This window comes from Ranitomeya imitator, chromosome 7, assembly GCF_032444005.1.
Source record: "Ranitomeya imitator isolate aRanImi1 chromosome 7, aRanImi1.pri, whole genome shotgun sequence".
NCBI lineage: Eukaryota > Metazoa > Chordata > Amphibia > Anura > Dendrobatidae > Ranitomeya > Ranitomeya imitator.
In genome coordinates this window covers 210,674,309-210,695,601 of record NC_091288.1, presented here as the reverse complement: position 1 = coordinate 210,695,601, position 21,293 = coordinate 210,674,309, and the positions used below count along the sequence as shown (strand labels likewise).

Below are 21,293 nucleotides of genomic sequence, written 5' to 3'. Positions count from 1 at the left end.
ATAAAGGGTTAAACGTCCATCAGATAATAGTAGACGGATCCGAGCCCTTTGATCCTACCTGGAGATTTCTGTTACAGGGTCATCCCTTCCATTACAATGTTGCACCGTGCCAAAGGGATCTGATCTCTAAAGCTACTAGGCTACAACGCCCGGTCTACCCCATAGGCTGTGAGGACTCTCTGGGTGTTATAGTCTATGTATAACTGGAGACCCCTGCTCTACAAAGCCCTTTCATAATGGTGGTCCCAGATCACAGGCACCTATCAAATAACAAAGGGTCATTCCACTGGATTCCCCCTTTACATGTGTCAGATATCAAAGGGTCATTCCACTGGATTCCCTCTTTACATGTCAGATATCAAAAGGGTCATTCCACTGGATTCCCCATTTACATATGTCAGATATCAAAGGGTCATTCCACTGGATTCCCTCTTTACATATGTTAAATATCAAAGGGTCATTCCACTGGATTCCCTCTTTACAAAGGTCAGATATCAAAGGGTCATTCCACTGGATTCCCCCTTTACAAAGGTCAGATATCAAAGGGTCAATCTACTGGATTCCCCCTTTACATATGCCAGATACCAAAGGGTCATTCCACTGGATTCCCCCTTTACATATGCCAGATACCAAAGGGTCATTCCACTGGATTCCCTCTTTACATATGCCAGATACCAAAGGGTCATTCCACTGGATTCCCTCTTTACATATGTTAGATATCAAAGGGTCATTCCACTGGATTCCCCCTTTACAAAGGTCAGATATCAAAGGGTCAATCTACTGGATTCCCCCTTTACATATGCCAGATACCAAAGGGTCATTCCACTGGATTCCCCCTTTACATATGCCAGATATCAAAGGGTCATTCCACTGGATTCCCTCTTTACATATGCCAGATATCAAAGGGTCAATCTACTGGATTCCCCCTTTACATATGCCAGCTACCAAAGGGTCAATCTACTGGATTCCCCCTTTACATATGCCAGATACCAAAGGGTCAATCTACTGGATTCCCCCTTTACATATGCCAGATACCAAAGGGTCAATCTACTGGATTCCCCCTTTACATATGCCAGATACCAAAGGGTCATTCCACTGGATTCCCTCTTTACATATGTCGAGTCCGGATGAATGAAGCAGGCTCAGGAGCTGGAGATGTCAGCTGTGTTATCCAGATGTAACAGCAGCAATCAGAGCTAGCTCAGTTTGCTGCTGTTTAACTATTTAGATACTGTTGTCAATCACTGAATGTGGCATTTAACCCCTTCCCGACCCATGACGCCACGTAGGCGTCATGAAAGTCGGTGCCATTCCGACCCATGACGCCTATGTGGCGTCATGGAAAGATCGCGTCCCTGCAGGCCGGGTGAAAGGGTTAACTCCCATTTCACCCGATCTGCAGGGACAGGGGGAGTGGTAGTTTAGCCCAGGGGGGGTGGCTTCACCCCCTCGTGGCTACGATCGCTCTGATTGGCTGTTGAAAGTGAAACTGCCAATCAGAGCGATTTGTAATATTTCACCTATTATAACGGGTGAAATATTACAATCCAGCCATGGCCGATGCTGAAATATCATCGGCCATGGCTGGAAATACTAATGTGCCCCCACCCCACCGATCGCCCCCCCAGCCCCCCGATCTGGCCGGTACACTGCTCCGGCTCCCCTCCGTCCAGTGCTCCGCTCCCCCCCCGTGCTCTTGTCCGCTCCCCCCGTGCTCCAATCACCCCCCCGTGCTCCGATCACCCCCCCTGCACTCCGATCCACCCCCCCCCCCCGGTGCTCCGTTCCACCCCCCGGTGCTCCGTTCCAGCCCCCCCGTGCTCCGTTCCACGTCCCCCGTTCTCCGTTCCACCCCTGCCGCGCTCCGATTCCCCCCCCCCGTGCTCCGATCCCCCCCCCCCCCCGTGGTCCCCCCCACCCCATCATACTTACCGATCCAGCCGGGGTCCCGTCCGTCTTCTCCCTGGGCGCCGCCATCTTCCAAAATGGCGGGCGCATGCGCAGTGCGCCCGCCGAATCTGCCGGCCGGCAGATTCGTTCCAAAGTGCATTTTGATCACTGAGATAGATTATATCTCAGTGATCAAAATAAAAAAAATAATAAATGACCCCCCCCCCTTTGTCACCCCCATAGGTAGGGACAATAAAAAAATAAAGAAATTTTTTTTTTCCACTAATGTTAGAATAGGGGTAGGGTTAGGGGTAGGGTTAGGGGTAGGGCTAGGGTTAGGGGTAGGGTTAGGGTTAGGGTTTCGGTATGTGCACACGTATTCTGTTCCTCTGCGGATTTTTCCGCTGCGGATTTGATAAATCCGCAGTGCTAAACCGCTGCGGATTTATGGCGGATTTACCGCGTTTTTTTCTGCGCATTTCACTGCGGTTTTACAACTGCGATTTTCTATTGGAGCAGTTGTAAAACCGCTGCGGAATCCGCACAAAGAAGTGACATGCTGCGGAATGTAAACCGCTGCGTTTCCGTGCAGTTTTTCCGCAGCATGTGTACAGCGATTTTTGTTTCCCGTAGGTTTACATTGAACTGTAAACTCATGGGAAACTGCTGCGGATCTGCAGCGTTTTCCGCAGCGTGTGCACATACCTTTAGAATTAGGCCATGTGCACACGGTGCGGATTGGCCGCTGCGGATTCGCAGCAGTGTTCCATCAGGTTTACAGTACCATGTAAACATATGAAAAACCAAATCCGCTGTGCCCATGGTGCGGAAAATACCGCGCGGAAACGCTGCGTTGTATTTTCCGCAGCATGTCAATTCTTTGTGCGGATTCCGCAGCGTTTTACACCTGTTCCTCAATAGGAATCCGCAGGTGAAATCCGCACAAAAAACACTGGAAATCCGTGGAAAATCCGCAGGTAAAACGCAGTGCCTTTTACCCGTGGATTTTTCAAAAATGGTGCGGAAATATCTCACACGAATCCGCAACGTGGGCACATAGCCTTAGGGTTAGGGTTGGAATTAGGGTTGTGGTTAGGGTTAGGGTTGGGTTGGAATTAGGGTTGTGGTTAGGGGTGTGTTGCGGTTAGGGTTGTGATTAGGGTTATGGCTACAGTTGGGATTAGAGTTAGGGGTGTGTTGGGGTTAGTGTTGGAGGTAGAATTGAGGGGTTACCACTGTTTAGGCACATCAGGGGTCTCCAAACGCAACATGGCGCCACCATTGATTCCAGCCAATCTCGTATTCAAAAAGTCAAATGGTGCTCCCTCACTTCCGAGCCCTGACGTGTGCCCAAACAGTGGTTTACCCCCACATATGGGGTACCAGCATACTCAGGACAAACTGCGCAACAATTACTGGGGTCCAATTTCTCCTGTTACCCTTGTGAATCTAAAAAAATGCTTGCTAAAACATAATTTTTGAGGAAAGAAAAATGATTTTTTATTTTCACGGCTCTGCGTTGTAAACGTCTGTGAAGCACTTGGGGGTTCAAAGTGCTCACCACATATCTAGATAAGTTCCTTGGGGGGTCTAGTTTCTAAAATGGGGTCACTTGTGGGGGGTTTCTACTGTTTAGGCACACCAGGGGCTCTGCAAACGCAACGTGACACCCGCAGACCATTCCATCAAAGTCTGCATTTCAAAAGTCACTACTTCCCTTCTGAGCCCCGACGTGTGCCCAAACAGTGGTTTACCCCCACACATGGGGTATCAGCGTACTCAGGAGAAACTGGACAACAACTTTTGGGGTCCAATTTCTCCTGTAACCCTTAGGAAAATTAAAAATTCTGGGCTAAATAATTATTTTTGAGGAAAGAAAACGTATTTATTATTTTCACGGCTCTGCATTATAAACTTCTATGAAGCACTTGGGGGTTCAAAGTGCTCACCACACATCTAGATAAGTTCCTTTCGGGGTCTAGTTTCCAAAATGGGGTCACTTGTGGGGGGTTTCTACTGTTTAGGCACATCAGGGGCTCTGCAAACGCAACGTGACGCCCGCAGAGCATTCCATCAAAGTCTGCATTTCAAAACGTCACTACTTCAATTCCAAGCCCCGGCATGTGCCCAAACAGTAGTTTACCCCCACATATGGGGTATCACCGTACTCAGGAGAAACTGGACAACAAATATTGGGGTCAAATTTCTCCTGTTACCCTTGGGAAAATAAAAAATTCTGGGCTAAATAATTATTTTTGAGGAAAGAAAACGTATTTATTATTTTCACGGCTCTGCATTATAAACTTCTATGAAGCGCTTGGGGGTTCAAAGTGCTCACCACACATCTAGATAAGTTCCTTTCGGGGTCTAGTTTCCAAAATGGGGTCACTTGTGGGGGGTTTCTACTGTTAAGCCACATCAGGGGCTCTGCAAACGCAACGTGACGCCCACAGAGCATTCCATCAAAGTCTGCATTTCAAAACGTCACTACTTCACTTCCGAGCCTCGGCATGTGCCCAAACAGTGGTTTACCCCCACATATGGGGTATCAGCGTACTCAGGAGAAACTGGACAACAACTTTTGGGGTCCAATTTCTTCTGTAACCCTTGGGAAAATAAAAAATTCTGGGCTAAATAATTATTTTTGAGGAAAGAAAACGTATTTATTATTTTCACGGCTCTGCATTATAAACTTCTATGAAGCACTTGGGGGTTCAAAGTGCTCACCACACATCTAGATAAGTTCCTTTGGGGGTCTAGTTTCCAAAATGGGGTCACTTGTGGGGGGTTTCTACTGTTAAGCCACATCAGGGGCTCTGCAAACGCAACGTGACGCCCACAGAGCATTCCATCAAAGTCTGCATTTCAAAACGTCACTACTTCACTTCCGAGCCCCGGCATGTGCCCAAACAGTGATTTACCCCCACATATGGGGTATCAGCGTACTCAGGAGAAACTGGACAACAACTTTTGGGGTCAAATTTCTCCTGTTACCCTTGGGAAAATAAAAAATTGCAGGCTAAAAGATCATTTTTGAGAAAATAATTTTTTTTTTTTATTTTCATGGCTCTGCGTTATAAACTTCTGTGAAGCACTTGGGGGTTCAAAGTCCTCACCACACATCTAGATTAGTTCCTTTGGGGGTCTAGTTTCCAAAATGGTGTCATTTCTGGGGGATCTCCAATGTTTAAGCACACAGGGGCTCTCCAAACGTGACATGGTGTCCGCTAATGATTGGAGCTAATTTTCCATTTAAAAAGCCAAATGGCGTGCCATCCCTTCCGAGCCCTGCCGTGCGCCCAAACAGTGGTTTACCCCCACATATGGGGTATCAGCGTACTCAGGACAAACTGGACAACAATATTTGGGGTCCAATTTCTACCATTATCCTTGGCAAAATAGGAAATTCCAGGCTAAAAAATCATTTTTGAGGAAAGAAAAATTATTTTTTATTTTCATGGCTCTGCGTTATAAACTTCTGTGAAGCACCTGGGGGTTTAAAGTGCTCAATATGCATCTAGATAAGTTCCTTGGGGGGTCTAGTTTCCAAAATGGGATCACTTGTGGGGGAGCTCCAATGTTTAGGCACACAGGGGCTCTCCAAACGCGACATGGTGTCCGCTAACAATTGGAGCTAATTTTCCATTCAAAAAGTCAAATGGCGCGCCTTCCCTTCCGAGCCCTGCCGTGTGCCCAAACAGTGGTTTACCCCCACATATGAGGTATCGGCGTACTCGGGAGAAATTGCCCAACAAATTTTATGATCCATTTTATCCTACTGCCCATGTGAAAATGAAAAAATTGAGGCGAAAAGAATTTTTTTGTGAAAAAAAAGTACTTTTTCATTTTTACAGATCAATTTGTGAAGCACCTGAGGGTTTAAAGTGCTCACTAGGCATCTAAATAAGTTCCTTGGGGGGTCTAGTTTCCAAAATGGGGTCACTTGTGGGGGAGCGCCAATGTTTAGGCACACAGGAGCTATCCAAACGCGACATGGTGTCCGCTAACGATGGAAATAATTTTTCATTCAAAAAGTCAAATGGCGCTCCTTCCCTTCCGAGCCTTACCATGTGCCCAAACAGTGGTTTACCCCCACATGTGAGGTATTGGTGTACTCAGGAGAAATTGCCCAACACATTTTAGGATCCAATTTATCCTGTTGTCCATGTGAAAATGAAAAAATTGAGGCTAAAAGAATTTTTTTGTGAAAAAAAAGTACTTTTTCATTTTTACGGATCAATTTGTGAAGCACCTGGGGGTTCAAAGTGCTCACTATGCATCTAGATAAGTTCCTTGGGGCGTCTAGTTTCCAAAATGGGGTCACTTGTGGGGGAGCTCCAATTTTTAGGCACACGGGGGCTCTCCAAACGTGACATGGTGTCCGCTAAAGAGTGGAGCCAATTTTTGATTCAAAAAGTCAAATGGCGCTCCTTCCCTTCCAAGCCCTGCCGTGCGCCCAAACAGTGGTTTACCCCCACATATGAGGTATCAGCGTACTCAGGACAAATTGGACAACAACTTTCGTGGTTCAGTTTCTCCTTTTACCATTGGGAAAATAAAAAAATTGTTGCTAAAAGATAATTTTTGTGACTAAAAAGTTAAATGTTCATTTTTTCCTTCCATGTTGCTTCTGCTGCTGTGAAGCACCTGAAGGGTTAATAAACTTCTTGAATGTGGTTTTGTGCACCTTGAGGGGTGCAGTTTTTAGAATGGTGTCACTTTTGGGTATTTTCAGCCATATAGACCCCTCAAACTGACTTCAAATGTGAGGTGGTCCCTAAAAAAAATGGTTTTGTAAATTTCGTTGTAAAAATGACAAATCGCTGGTCAAATTTTAACCCTTATAACTTCCTAACAAAAAAAAATTTTGTTTCCAAAATTGTGCTGATGTAAAGTAAACATGTGGGAAATGTTATTTATTAACTATTTTGTGTCACATATCTCTCTGGTTTAACAGAATAAAAATTCAAAATGTGAAAATTGCGAAATTTTCAAAATTTTCGCCAAATTTCCGTTTTTATCACAAATAAACGCAGAATTTATTGACCTAAATTTACCACTAACATGAAGCCCAATATAAAGTATAGACAGGAGAGGCGCACTCTGTATCTAGTGTCCAGTGGTGCTCAGAGGAAAAAAATACAATATCAAGTTTTATATATAACCTCTGGCACTCAAAAGAAGAAAACAACTTGGTTTTGAATTTCAAGGATTTATTCACCACCGGTCATATTTTAAATCAGACCATCTCCAACGTTTCGGCTTTTTAGCCTTTTTCAAGGAAGTCTAAGATAAACAATAAATAATAAATGATAATTTCATCAGATAATATCACATATACTGTACTTTGTACCCTATCAAAGTACCAAAAAGTACCCGGTGGTAGTGAAAGATCCTAGCGTGAAGATCACCAAAGTCTTAGTGAATCATATATCAGGAATGTGAAAAGGAAAAAGAATAAGTCCAAAGCTATATAGTACCAAGAAAAGGCCTAAGGAAATCAAAGTGAAGAACAGCTGATAACGCCACGCCGCCATTAATGGCTAAGGGAGATAAGTGAAAACAGTGTGTCTCAAATGCTCATAGAAAAACAAGTACCTGTATCCAACCTACATCAGTAGAAAACTAAAGGGGAATCTGCCACTCCTGTTATAAAAGACATGAGGAATCCCTCTGATGAAAACCGATATGCATAAGATGATAAATGAGTAGCCTGGAGACCAAATACCTTAGTATATGTGTGTCCTCGGGGAGACCGGTGTGTACGCTGACCTGCGGTGGTGGATAATGCCGAAAAGCATGTATAAATGCGGTAAAGACCGTTACATCATATCCGGTCACCGCAATGTACTATGCTAAGTATGGAAAACGAAAGTGAAAGATGGCACATGCGCAGAGGAAACAAGTATGGTCGCAAAGCAAATAAAGGTAGAAAAAATCTTGAGTGCTGCGAGAATCTCATTTGAAATGGCCACTATGGCCAAATGTGCATAAAGAGGGAGACTATATACAATAATGACCGCTAATGGTACAATTTTAAAGGTGAAATCTTAAAGGTCAAACTAGATGTTAGATATAAACGGAACACTATACAAAGGGCTCTGATCGCATGTATATAGTAGCCCTACCTTAGTTTAAAGATGCAGGGATAGGAGGAAAAAACACCCGTGCCGGAATATGATAGAAGACACAGACTAAGGAAAAAGAAAAGAAAAAAGGAAAAATAATATACATACAGAAACACATCAATTCGTTTGTTTTACATTATAATGAATCATACATAATTACGTCAATATATTAGTTTGAGAACATGTCCTCTAACAAAAAAACAATAGCAGAAAATTCAAGTCATGTAGGCATCTGAAAAAACAAAAAGACAAGAAAACAGCCAATTATATCATAATGCATAGCAAGACAATATGTCCACTTGAAATTTCAATGGGGAATCACCTCATATTCCCTATTCATGCCTAAGGGATGAAGTGTTTGGAGTGTAAAAATCCAATAGGATTCCCTCTCCTTTAGTTTTAAAACTCTATTTCCACCCCGTCTCAGTGGGGGAATACTCTCTAGAACCTGAAATCTCAATTGAGATATGGAATGTCCCGCTGATAAAAAATGTGCTGGGACCGGCAACAATGTACGTCCACGGCGAATAGTAGATTTGTGTTGAGAAATACGGTCTCGGATATGTTGGGTAGTCTCTCCAACATATCCGAGACCGCAAGGGCATTTAACTAAGTAAACGACATAAGTAGAATCGCATGTAAAGAAACCCTTAATAGGGAATAATTTTCCAGATCGTGGATGTGAAAAGGTATCTCCTTTTGTGACATTGGAGCATTGAGAGCAATTAAGACATGGGAATGTACCCCTTCTTTGTGTGGTTAATATAGTTTGTCTCAAATCTCTTTTACTTGTACCTACATCCGCTCTCACTAAAATATTGCTAATATTCTGTGATTTTTTATAACATAATAGAGGCGGAGTCATAAATTCTGGGATAGAAGGATAAGCTCTATTCAATAGAGGCCAATGCTCTAAAATTGACCCTTTAAGAAAATTAGTATAGGGATGATAGGTAGTTACACAGGCCACTCTTTTAGTCCTTTGGGGGCGCACCTGTAGTTGGTCAGAGGTACCTTTTAAAATCGAAGGGGGATAGCCACGGGCCCTAAATTTCATTTGCATCTCCTGAATACGTTGTTCCTTCACATCTGATCTAGTGACAATCCTTTTAATACGTTCAAATTGTGACCTAGGTAAAGATCTTTTCACAATTCATGTGAAAAGATCTTTACCTAGGTCACAATTTGAATTTTAGAGCATTGGCCTCTATTGAATAGAGCTTATCCTTCTATCCCAGAATTTATGACTCCGCCTCTATTATGTTATAAAAAATCACAGAATATTAGCAATATTTTAGTGAGAGCGGATGTAGGTACAAGTAAAAGAGATTTGAGACAAACTATATTAACCACACAAAGAAGGGGTACATTCCCATGTCTTAATTGCTCTCAATGCTCCAATGTCACAAAAGGAGATACCTTTTCACATCCACGATCTGGAAAATTATTCCCTATTAAGGGTTTCTTTACATGCGATTCTACTTATGTCGTTTACTTAGTTAAATGCCCTTGCGGTCTCGGATATGTTGGAGAGACTACCCAACATATCCGAGACCGTATTTCTCAACACAAATCTACTATTCGCCGTGGACGTACATTGTTGCCGGTCCCAGCACATTTTTTATCAGCGGGACATTCCATATCTCAATTGAGATTTCAGGTTCTAGAGAGTATTCCCCCACTGAGACGGGGTGGAAATAGAGTTTTAAAACTAAAGGAGAGGGAATCCTATTGGATTTTTACACTCCAAACACTTCATCCCTTAGGCATGAATAGGGAATATGAGGTGATTCCCCATTGAAATTTCAAGTGGACATATTGTCTTGCTATGCATTATGATATAATTGGCTGTTTTCTTGTCTTTTTGTTTTTTCAGATGCCTACATGACTTGAATTTTCTGCTATTGTTTTTTTGTTAGAGGACATGTTCTCAAACTAATATATTGACGTAATTATGTATGATTCATTATAATGTAAAACAAACGAATTGATGTGTTTCTGTATGTATATTATTTTTCCTTTTTTCTTTTCTTTTTCCTTAGTCTGTGTCTTCTATCATATTCCGGCACGGGTGTTTTTTCCTCCTATCCCTGCATCTTTAAACTAAGGTAGGGCTACTATATACATGCGATCAGAGCCCTTTGTATAGTGTTCCGTTTATATCTAACATCTAGTTTGACCTTTAAGATTTCACCTTTAAAATTGTACCATTAGCGGTCATTATTGTATATAGTCTCCCTCTTTATGCACATTTGGCCATAGTGGCCATTTCAAATGAGATTCTCGCAGCACTCAAGATTTTTTCTACCTTTATTTGCTTTGCGACCATACTTGTTTCCTCTGCGCATGTGCCATCTTTCACTTTCGTTTTCCATACTTAGCATAGTACATTGCGGTGACCGGATATGATGTAACGGTCTTTACCGCATTTATACATGCTTTTCGGCATTATCCACCACCGCAGGTCAGCGTACACACCGGTCTCCCCGAGGACACACATATACTAAGGTATTTGGTCTCCAGGCTACTCATTTATCATCTTATGCATATCGGTTTTCATCAGAGGGATTCCTCATGTCTTTTATAACAGGAGTGGCAGATTCCCCTTTAGTTTTCTACTGATGTAGGTTGGATACAGGTACTTGTTTTTCTATGAGCATTTGAGACACACTGTTTTCACTTATCTCCCTTAGCCATTAATGGCGGCGTGGCGTTATCAGCTGTTCTTCACTTTGATTTCCTTAGGCCTTTTCTTGGTACTATATAGCTTTGGACTTATTCTTTTTCCTTTTCACATTCCTGATATATGATTCACTAAGACTTTGGTGATCTTCACGCTAGGATCTTTCACTACCACCGGGTACTTTTTGGTACTTTGATAGGGTACAAAGTACAGTATATGTGATATTATCTGATGAAATTATCATTTATTATTTATTGTTTATCTTAGACTTCCTTGAAAAAGGCTAAAAAGCCGAAACGTTGGAGATGGTCTGATTTAAAATATGACCGGTGGTGAATAAATCCTTGAAATTCAAAACCAAGTTGTTTTCTTCTTATGAAGCCCAATATGTCACGAAAAAACAATCTCAGAACCGCTAGGATACGTTGAAGCGTTCCTGAGTTATTACCTCATAAAGGGACACTGGTCAGAATTGCAAAAAACGGCAAGGTCTTTAAGGTCAAAATAGGCTGGGTCATGAAGGGGTTAAATAGCCCAAATTGACACCCTCACACAATGCAATCGCGGGGGCCGATGGGATATCACGGCTGCTTTGGACATGCAGAAGGCCTCCATGGCTGCTGCCAAAAATGGCTCTTGGAAAAATAGGAGGAAAAACAAAATATATATTTTTTGCAGGTCATTAAAAACTTAGTAAGTCCCAAGTTATAAATATATACAACCACAGAAAGTATGTGCACCCCTTCCTCCCATGCTGCTGTTAGGGGGACCTCTTTTACCATATCATGGGCGTCTAGGGGGAATGGAGGAGTATTGATGTACCTGATACTCCTCCTCCAGGCGGGACAGCAGGACGGCCTTTTGCACAGTCATGAATCGGTCCAGAAGGCCCATGGCGAGGATCAGCGATTTCAGCTGAGAAACCATAAACTCGATGCCTACGGAGCAGAAATCATCAGATCAGGGGCACAGACGCAGCCCCGAGGAGCGGACAACATGGCGGTCACTGACCTATTAATGACCAGGAGTTGTAGGAGGCCAGATGGCGGTGTAACACCTCTCTGGTCTCATCGGGAATCACTGGACCCATGATGCTGGTGGACGAGCCGATCACAACGTTGTACCTGAAGAGCAGAACTTGCAATAAGAAGGGGTTTTTTTCCCTTTTACTCAAATGTCTATATTGTTTAATAAAAATATTTTTTTGCAATTGCGTTTCATTAAAATGTTTCCATCGTTTGCCTTCTACAGCCTCCGTGTCTCCCTGTCTAATACAGGCTGCAGAAGGAGTAAACGGGAATTCTGTCAGTGAGCTCCATCTGAAGGTCCTAAGAGTTTATAACGCTTTTATCTGAGCCCCGCTCACGTTTTCATGACCACGGACCATATTAAAGAGAAACAGTCTGTAAAAGCCAAACGTGCAAAATAATTGATGAAAACCAATTGCAAAAATTAATTATTATCCCAAACAAATGCATTTCAGTGAAAAAAAGAAATATATTGTCCCCAGAGATGGAGTATCCCTTTAATAGGTCACTAACGATGCACGGGATGTCAGAACACTGCACCCTCTCACCTATTTTCTGCCCATTTCAGTACGGGGTCCCATTCGTTCGTCTGTAGCTCTACTAGTGCGGGGGGCTCCTCTACTCTGTAACTGCAGGGGAAAAACAGGAAGGAGTGAGCGGTCCCGTCATATGGCGAGGGTGGGCTGCAGGTGTGCCACAGCAGGGCAGAGGATTTCAGGAGCGGAGTGTGCTAATGTCATGGGAGGCAGTGACTGAGGACAGAGCAGAATAGCACAGCAGCACAAAGTATTTCAGGAGAGGAGTGTGCTAATGTCATGGGAGGCAGTGACTGAGGACAGAGCAGAATAGCACAGCAGCACAAAGTATTTCAGGAGAGGAGTGTGCTAATGTCATGGGAGGCAGTGACTGAGGACAGAGCAGAATAGCACAGCAGCACAAAGTATTTCAGGAGAGGAGTGTGCTAATGTCATGGGAGGCAGTGACTGAGGACAGAGCAGAATAGCACAGCAGCACAAAGTATTTCAGGAGAGGAGTGTGCTAATGTCATGGGAGGCAGTGACTGAGGACAGAGCAGAATAGCACAGCAGCACAAAGTATTTCAGGAGATGATTGTGCTAATGCCATAAGAGGCAGTGACTGAGGACAGAGCAGAATAGCACAGCAGCACAAAGTATTTCAGGAGTGGAGTGTGCTAATGCCATGGGAGGCAGTGACTGAGGACAGAGCAGTATAGCACAGCAGCACAAAGTATTTCAGGAGAGGAGTGTGCTAATGTCATGGGAGGCAGTGACTGAGGACAGAGCAGTATAGCACAGCAGCACAAAGTATTTCAGGAGAGGAGTGTGCTAATGTCATGGGAGGCAGTGACTGAGGACAGAGCAGAATAGCACAGCAGCACAAAGTATTTCAGGAGAGGAGTGTGCTAATGTCATGGGAGGCAGTGACTGAGGACAGAGCAGTATAGCACAGCAGCACAAAGTATTTCAGGAGAGGAGTGTGCTAATGTCATGGGAGGCAGTGACTGAGGACAGAGCAGAATAGCACAGCAGCACAAAGTATTTCAGGAGAGGAGTGTGCTAATGTCATGGGAGGCAGTGACTGAGGACAGAGCAGAATAGCACAGCAGCACAAAGTATTTCAGGAGAGGAGTGTGCTAATGTCATGGGAGGCAGTGACTGAGGACAGAGCAGAATAGCACAGCAGCACAAAGTATTTCAGGAGCGGAGTGTGCTAATGCCATGGGAGGCAGTGACTGAGGACAGAGCAGTATAGCACAGCAGCACAAAGTATTTCAGGAGCGGAGTGTGCTAATGCCATGGGAGGCAGTGACTGAGGACAGAGCAGAATAGCACAGCAGCACAAAGTATTTCAGGAGAGGAGTGTGCTAATGCCATGGGAGGCAGTGACTGAGGACAGAGCAGAATAGCACAGCAGCACAAAGTATTTCAGGAGCGGAGTGTGCTAATGCCATGGGAGGCAGTGACTGAGGACAGAGCAGAATAGCACAGCAGCACAAAGTATTTCAGGAGAGGAGTGTGCTAATGCCATGGGAGGCAGTGACTGAGGACAGAGCAGAATAGCACAGCAGCACAAAGTATTTCAGGAGCGGAGTGTGCTAATGCCATGGGAGGCAGTGACTGAGGACAGAGCAGAATAGCACAGCAGCACAAAGTATTTCAGGAGCGGAGTGTGCTAATGCCATGGGAGGCAGTGACTGAGGACAGAGCAGAATAGCACAGCAGCACAAAGTATTTCAGGAGAGGAGTGTGCTAATGCCATGGGAGGCAGTGACTGAGGACAGAGCAGAATAGCACAGCAGCACAAAGTATTTCAGGAGCGGAGTGTGCTAATGCCATGGGAGGCAGTGACTGAGGACAGAGCAGAATAGCACAGCAGCACAAAGTATTTCAGGAGAGGAGTGTGCTAATGCCATGGGAGGCAGTGACTGAGGACAGAGCAGAATAGCACAGCAGCACAAAGTATTTCAGGAGCGGAGTGTGCTAATGCCATGGGAGGCAGTGACTGAGGACAGAGCAGAATAGCACAGCAGCACAAAGTATTTCAGGAGCGGAGTGTGCTAATGCCATGGGAGGCAGTGACTGAGGACAGAGCAGAATAGCACAGCAGCACAAAGTATTTCAGGAGAGGAGTGTGCTAATGCCATGGGAGGCAGTGACTGAGGACAGAGCAGTATAGCACAGCAGCACAAAGTATTTCAGGAGCGGAGTGTGCTAATGCCATGGGAGGCAGTGACTGAGGACAGAGCAGAATAGCACAGCAGCACAAAGTATTTCAGGAGAGGAGTGTGCTAATGCCATGGGAGGCAGTGACTGAGGACAGAGCAGAATAGCACAGCAGCACAAAGTATTTCAGGAGCGGAGTGTGCTAATGCCATGGGAGGCAGTGACTGAGGACAGAGCAGAATAGCACAGCAGCACAAAGTATTTCAGGAGAGGAGTGTGCTAATGCCATGGGAGGCAGTGACTGAGGACAGAGCAGAATAGCACAGCAGCACAAAGTATTTCAGGAGAGGAGTGTGCTAATGCCATGGGAGGCAGTGACTGAGGACAGAGCAGTATAGCACAGCAGCACAAAGTATTTCAGGAGCGGAGTGTGCTAATGCCATGGGAGGCAGTGACTGAGGACAGAGCAGTATAGCACAGCAGCACAAAGTATTTCAGGAGGGGCTTGTGCAGATCTTGTAGGTTAGGGGCAGAACACTGAGGCCTTATTCACATGTCAGGGTTTTTTCACATATGAGAAAAACTGACTGAGGGTCATCATTTTTATGCGTACATGGGGAAAAGAGAAAAAAAAAAAAGTTTATTTTTTCCCTAACCAAGAGTCTGTGAAAATCGGACAGTAGTCAAACGGATGTGTGACTGAGGCCTAAGGGCAAGCTGCAGCACAGAGCATTTCAGGAGTGCACTTATAATGGGAGCCGATGATGTGGCCACTTTTATATTAGTGAGAACAAGGCTGAATGTGCCAGGATCAGTGTAGAGGGGCGAGAAGGAGAAGTGGGAGGAACAGAATCTGCCCGGCAGCACAGAGTATTTTAGGAGAAGAGTCTTCTCATTTAAAGGACAAGTGAGAGACCCCAAATCAGCAATGTGAGGAGGGTCAAGAGACTCACCAGACAGTATCTGTATCGAGGAACTTCAACGAGGCCGCGATCAGCTGCTCCTTACTCCTGTGTGTGGGGTTATCCAGAGCCGTGTTACACAGGGTGGTCTGCAGGACAGGAAATGAGGGGGGACGGATAGATGATAGATAAGAAAAAGAAAACCAGCAGCAGGCAACAGTGTGTCTGTGTGTCGTGCCTCCAAGGCAGAAGCAAGAAATGGAGGCAGCACACCAGTATAAGGTGAAACAAGTGCTTATTAATAGCCCATAGTGGCGACGTTTCGGCTTAAAAAGAAAGGCTACTTTCACACTAGCGTCAGATTCGGCCCATCGCATTGCGTCGGACCGAGATTCCGACGCTAGCGTTTGAGGCGCCGCACAACGGGTGCAGCGGATGCATTTCTCCGGCGCATCCGCTGCCCCATTGTGAGGTGCGGGGAGGTGGGGGCGGAGTTCCGTTCGCGCATGCGCGGTTGGAAAAAGTGGTCCGTCGGCAGCAAAAAAACGTTACAATTAACGTTTTTTGCTCCCGGCGGTCCGCCACAACACGGCGCAACCGTCGCACGACGGTTGCGACGTGTGACAATACGTCGCAATGCGTCGGTAATGTTACTCTATGGGGCAAAAACGCATCCTGCAAATAACTTTGCAGGATGCGTTTTTTCCCCTAAACGACGCATTGCGACGTATTAAAAAAAAAAACACCAGTGTGAAAGTAGCCAAAGGGTAACAGTTTTTGAGCTGAAACGTCGCCACTATGGGCTATTAATAAGCACTTGTTTCACCTTATACTGGTGTGCTGCCTCCATTTTTTGCTTCCTAAATATATAATAGATAGACAATAGGTAGATGATAGATACATAGATAGATAGATGATAGATAGATAATAGATAGACAGACAGACAGACAGACAGACAGATAGATAGACAGACAGACAGACAGACAGACAGACAGACAGACAGACAGATAGATAGATAGATAGATAGATAGATAATAGATAGATAGATGATAGATAGATAGATAGATAATAGATAGATAATAGATAGATAGATGATAGATAGATAGATAGATAGATAGATAGATAGATAGATAGATAGATAATAGATAGATGATAGATAGATAGATAGATAGATAGATAGATAGATAGATAGATAGATAGATAGATAGATAGATAATAGATAGATAGATAGATAGATAGATAGATGATAGATAGATAGATAGATAGATAGATAGATAGATAGATGATAGATAGATAGATAGATAGATAGATGATAGATAGATAGATAGATAGATAGATAGATAGATAGATAGATAGATAGATAGATAGATAGATAATCTCAGTTACCAGGTGCATTGTGAAGAATTTGATGGTGTCTCGCTGTGATTCCCACTCGGTGGCCACGGCTATCGCTAGGGGTTCACTCGGGACAGTGAAGATCTTTCCCTGCGGGGTCCGTAACTTCCTACGATCCAGGTTAACCTCAAATCCACCTGATAAATACAGCAAACATCAAATGATTCCACATATTTAGAAAGGTGAGAGCCGCAGAGAATGGGGGGCACCGGTGTCCAAAGTTATCCGAGGTCAAATCTCCTCAATCCGCCATGAAGACAACACTCAACTCCTTCCCCTTGATACCTTTCCCTTAGGACAGCGGTCCCCAACCTTTTTGACCTTGAGAGCCACATTCAGCACTGAGAGAGGGTCACGAGCCACATTCATCTGTGAGAGGGGGTCACGAGCAACATCCTGCTTATGTCCCCCTCAGTTGTGTCAACCAAAGCCACCATTACGGGTATAATGATAACCAAAGCTTTTCCACAGAAATCACTCCAGAGCAGTATACTGAGATCCAGGGGTTCCCACAAAGCCCCAATTCAGTATTATCCCATCAAGGACTCCCAACACTCTGTTGTTTCCAGCTTCAAGAACCTCCTCTAACAGGTAGTATCATCCTCCAGCGTACCATACGTAGAACATCTCTATACCCCAGTATATGTGCATCCAGATCGTATCTTCTGTGCAGGGCTACTCAAATATTCACCATTTTGAGATGTGCTCTTCATACCTGTTTGCTAGACCTGGAGCTAATGCACTAAGCTGGCAGACAGTCGCGAGCCACAATTCCTGGGACCGCGAGACACATGTGGCTCCCGAGCTACAGGTTGGGGACCCCTGCCTTAGGATATGCTGGGACTTTCACTATTAATATTAGATCTAATGGAGGTCTGTCATTTTTAGCGCTGGGACCTGTATATTCTCATCTAGATAAATAAATAAATATCCCTTTAGATGGCAAAACTTTGCTTCTCAGATACAGAGGTCTGTATATACAGGGAGCGCGGCGCAGCCACCACTAGAGGGAGCGCGGGGCAGCCACCACTAGAGGGCGCGCGGCGCAGCCACCACTAGAGGGAGCGCGGGGCAGCCACCACTAGAGGGAGCGCGGCGCAGCCACCACTAGAGGGAGCGCGGCGCAGCCACCACTAGAGGGAGCGCGGGGCAGCCACCACTAGAGGGAGCGCGGCGCAGCCACCACTAGAGGGAGCGCGGGGCAGCCACCACTAGAGGGAGCGCGGCGCAGCCACCACTAGAGGGAGCGCGGCGCAGCCACCACTAGAGGGAGCGCGGCGCAGCCACCACTAGAGGGAGCGCGGCGCAGCCACCACTAGAGGGAGCGCGGCGCAGCCACCACTAGAGGGAGCGCGGCGCAGCCACCACTAGAGGGAGCGCGGCGCAGCCACCACTAGAGGGAGCGCGGCGCAGCCACCACTAGAGGGAGCGCGGCGCAGCCACCACTAGAGGGAGCGCGGCGCAGCCACCACTAGAGGGAGCGCGGCGCAGCCACCACTAGAGGGAGCGCGGCGCAGCCACCACTAGAGGGAGCGCGGCGCAGCCACCACTAGAGGGAGCGCGGCGCAGCCACCACTAGAGGGAGCGCGGGGCAGCCACCACTAGAGGGCGCGCGGCGCAGCCACCACTAGAGGGAGCGCGGGGCAGCCACCACTAGAGGGAGCGCGGCGCAGCCACCACTAGAGGGAGCGCGGGGCAGCCACCACTAGAGGGAGCGCGGCGCAGCCACCACTAGAGGGAGCGCGGCGCAGCCACCACTAGAGGGAGCGCGGCGCAGCCACCACTAGAGGGAGCGCGGCGCAGCCACCACTAGAGGGAGCGCGGCGCAGCCACCACTAGAGGGAGCGCGGCGCAGCCACCACTAGAGGGAGCGCGGCGCAGCCACCACTAGAGGGAGCGCGGGGCAGCCACCACTAGAGGGCGCGCGGGGCAGCCACCACTAGAGGGAGCGCGGGGCAGCCACCACTAGAGGGAGCGCGGGGCAGCCACCACTAGAGGGAGCGCGGGGCAGCCACCACTAGAGGGAGCGCGGGGCAGCCACCACTAGAGGGAGCGCGGGGCAGCCACCACTAGAGGGAGCGCGGCGCAGCCACCACTAGAGGGAGCGCGGGGCAGCCACCACTAGAGGGAGCGCGGCGCAGCCACCACTAGAGGGAGCGCGGCGCAGCCACCACTAGAGGGAGCGCGGCGCAGCCACCACTAGAGGGAGCGCGGCGCAGCCACCACTAGAGGGAGCGCGGCGCAGCCACCACTAGAGGGAGCGCGGCGCAGCCACCACTAGAGGGAGCGCGGCGCAGCCACCACTAGAGGGAGCGCGGCGCAGCCACCACTAGAGGGAGCGCGGCGCAGCCACCACTAGAGGGAGCGCGGGGCAGCCACCACTAGAGGGCGCGCGGGGCAGCCACCACTAGAGGGAGCGCGGGGCAGCCACCACTAGAAGGAGCGCGGGGCAGCCACCACTAGAGGGAGCGCGGGGCAGCCACCACTAGAGGGAGCGCGGGGCAGCCACCACTAGAGGGAGCGCGGGGCAGCCACCACTAGAGGGAGCGCGGCGCAGCCACCACTAGAGGGAGCGCGGGGCAGCCACCACTAGAGGGAGCGCGGGGCAGCCACCACTAGAGGGAGCGCGGGGCAGCCACCACTAGAGGGAGCGCTGTGCAGCCACCACTAGAGGGAGCGCAGGGCAGCCACCACTAGAGGGAGCGCGGCGCAGCCACCACTAGAGGGAGCGCGGGGCAGCCACCACTAGAGGGAGCGCTGTGCAGCCACCAATAGAGGGAGCGCAGTGCAGCCACCACTAGAGGGAGCGCGGGGCAGCCACCACTAGAGGGAGCGCAGTGCAGCCACCACTAGAGGGAGCGCAGTGCAGCCACCACTAGAGGGAGCGCGGGGCAGCCACCACTAGAGGGAGCGCGGGGCAGCCACCACTAGAGGGAGCGCAGTGCAGCCACCACTAGAGGGAGCGCGGGGCAGCCACCACTAGAGGGAGCTCAGTGCAGCCACCACTAGAGGGAGCGCGGGGCAGCCACCACTAGAGGGAGCTCAGTGCTTACTGATCTTGTTTTGAACCTAATAAAAACCCAGTCTGCAATGAGCTCCCCTTTGTGGTGACTCAAGGTAGACTTATATGTAACACTTGTCTGTGGATCTTTCTATATATATCTCAATCCTTGGAGGCAGAATATAAGTGCGAGCTGCTCACCTTCACCTTGGGAGATGCTGACACTCTTATAAAACTTCTTTCTTTCTAGAGCAACAAAAAAACAAAACAGAAACTAGATCGGATACAAGTTATAATTCACATAAACATAAGTGATTTTATTACAGGGATTGTCCAGGATCAGACTCGTACGTCACATATAAAATGTTTAGATAAACAGCACCACCCCTGTTCACAGGTTGTATGTGGTATTGCAGCTGAGCTCCATTACCAGGCGTGTCTTGCACAACCCCTTTAATCCAGACTAGGTGATTTTTCATTTTTGCGCTTTTATTTTTTTCTTCCCCATTTTAGAAGAGCTGGAACTTTTTTTTACTCTTCCAGTCTCATATCCATATGAGGTTTTGTTTTTTGAGGGGCGAGTTATCGATTTGAATGACGCCATTTATTGTACCGTTAAATACACTGGAATATGGGGAGGTGGTTGGTAACCTTGGCAACAAGCAATAAACAAATGAAAGTGATTCTTGAGAATGGAGAGAATTTATAATAAGAGGTGTTTCCTATATAAGAAGCACCCGCTCATCTATGGGGGTCACATCTCGGCACTCACCAGTCGGGGGGGCATAGGACCTCCTCTGTGTGACGACGCTGTCCAGGGAGCGCAGTTTGCGGCACAGGCCTCCGTTCACACCCGCAGGCCGCATGGACAGCATACGGTGAAGGATCGGCAGCATCCTGACAGAGGGGGTTTGCACTTAGTTTAGAAAACTGAAATAAAAGAGGACAAAATGCTGAGTGTGAACAGAAACCAAGAATTGTCTAGTCTTTAAAGTAAGCGGCTATTTTACATTTAAAGGGGATGTCCACCTGCGCAGACATCTATTGAAACGCATTTATTTCTGCGGTTAAAAATCAAGTTTGCAATTGGGTTTCAGGACAAATTTTGCTCCATTTGGCTTTTACAGATCACATTCAACTTTGATGAGGTCTGTAGTTATAGATCAGAAAAAGGAGAGGAAGGAACTTGCATTGGACAGAGGGAGCTCACTGAGAGATGCTCAGGTGACTCACTCAGCAGCCAGCAACAGAGGCTGAAGGTGAGAGGTGCAAGATTTGTGATGACACCCAGTTATAAAAAGGGAGGACAGGGCGACTCTTAGGGCCACCCACTGCTGCCAATGTACCTGCTCACAGTACACACCGCCCGGAGCAGGTGAGCGGCGCCATGCTGATCCTCCCGGCGCCTCCTCCTCTGGGCGCAGCCATCTTGCTGGTGACCCTGGTATCTCTCCTCCTACGTCACATCCCTCTTCCAACCAATCACAGCCTCCGCTCCTGGACACGAGAACTACATCTCCCGTCATTCAACGCTTGGCACTTCGACCAATCGTATCGCAGGTGAGAGTGTGGGTGGAGCGTC

At 47.2% G+C, this 21,293-nt stretch overlaps 1 protein-coding gene across 2 annotated transcripts in view; it reads right to left on the bottom strand.

The window, feature by feature from the left end:
• The window catches only part of ATPAF2 (ATP synthase mitochondrial F1 complex assembly factor 2), a 21,718-nt gene extending 537 nt beyond the window's left edge, over nucleotides 1-21,181 (bottom strand). The window contains exons 1-8 of one of the 2 annotated variants that reach the window (XM_069734680.1): nucleotides 21,058-21,181; nucleotides 20,484-20,641; nucleotides 19,913-19,957; nucleotides 16,702-16,847; nucleotides 15,367-15,464; nucleotides 12,278-12,358; nucleotides 11,713-11,825; nucleotides 11,524-11,639 (exon numbers count right to left, since the gene is read on the bottom strand). In XM_069734680.1, the coding sequence (XP_069590781.1) occupies nucleotides 11,524-11,639; nucleotides 11,713-11,825; nucleotides 12,278-12,358; nucleotides 15,367-15,464; nucleotides 16,702-16,847; nucleotides 19,913-19,957; nucleotides 20,484-20,607 (723 nt within the window). In that variant the 5' untranslated portion in view covers nucleotides 20,608-20,641; nucleotides 21,058-21,181. The remainder of the gene's footprint in view (nucleotides 1-11,523; nucleotides 11,640-11,712; nucleotides 11,826-12,277; nucleotides 12,359-15,366; nucleotides 15,465-16,701; nucleotides 16,848-19,912; nucleotides 19,958-20,483; nucleotides 20,642-21,057) is intronic. The other variant, XM_069734681.1, reaches the window with a different exon arrangement.
• Nucleotides 21,182-21,293: the final 112 nt, after the last annotated feature.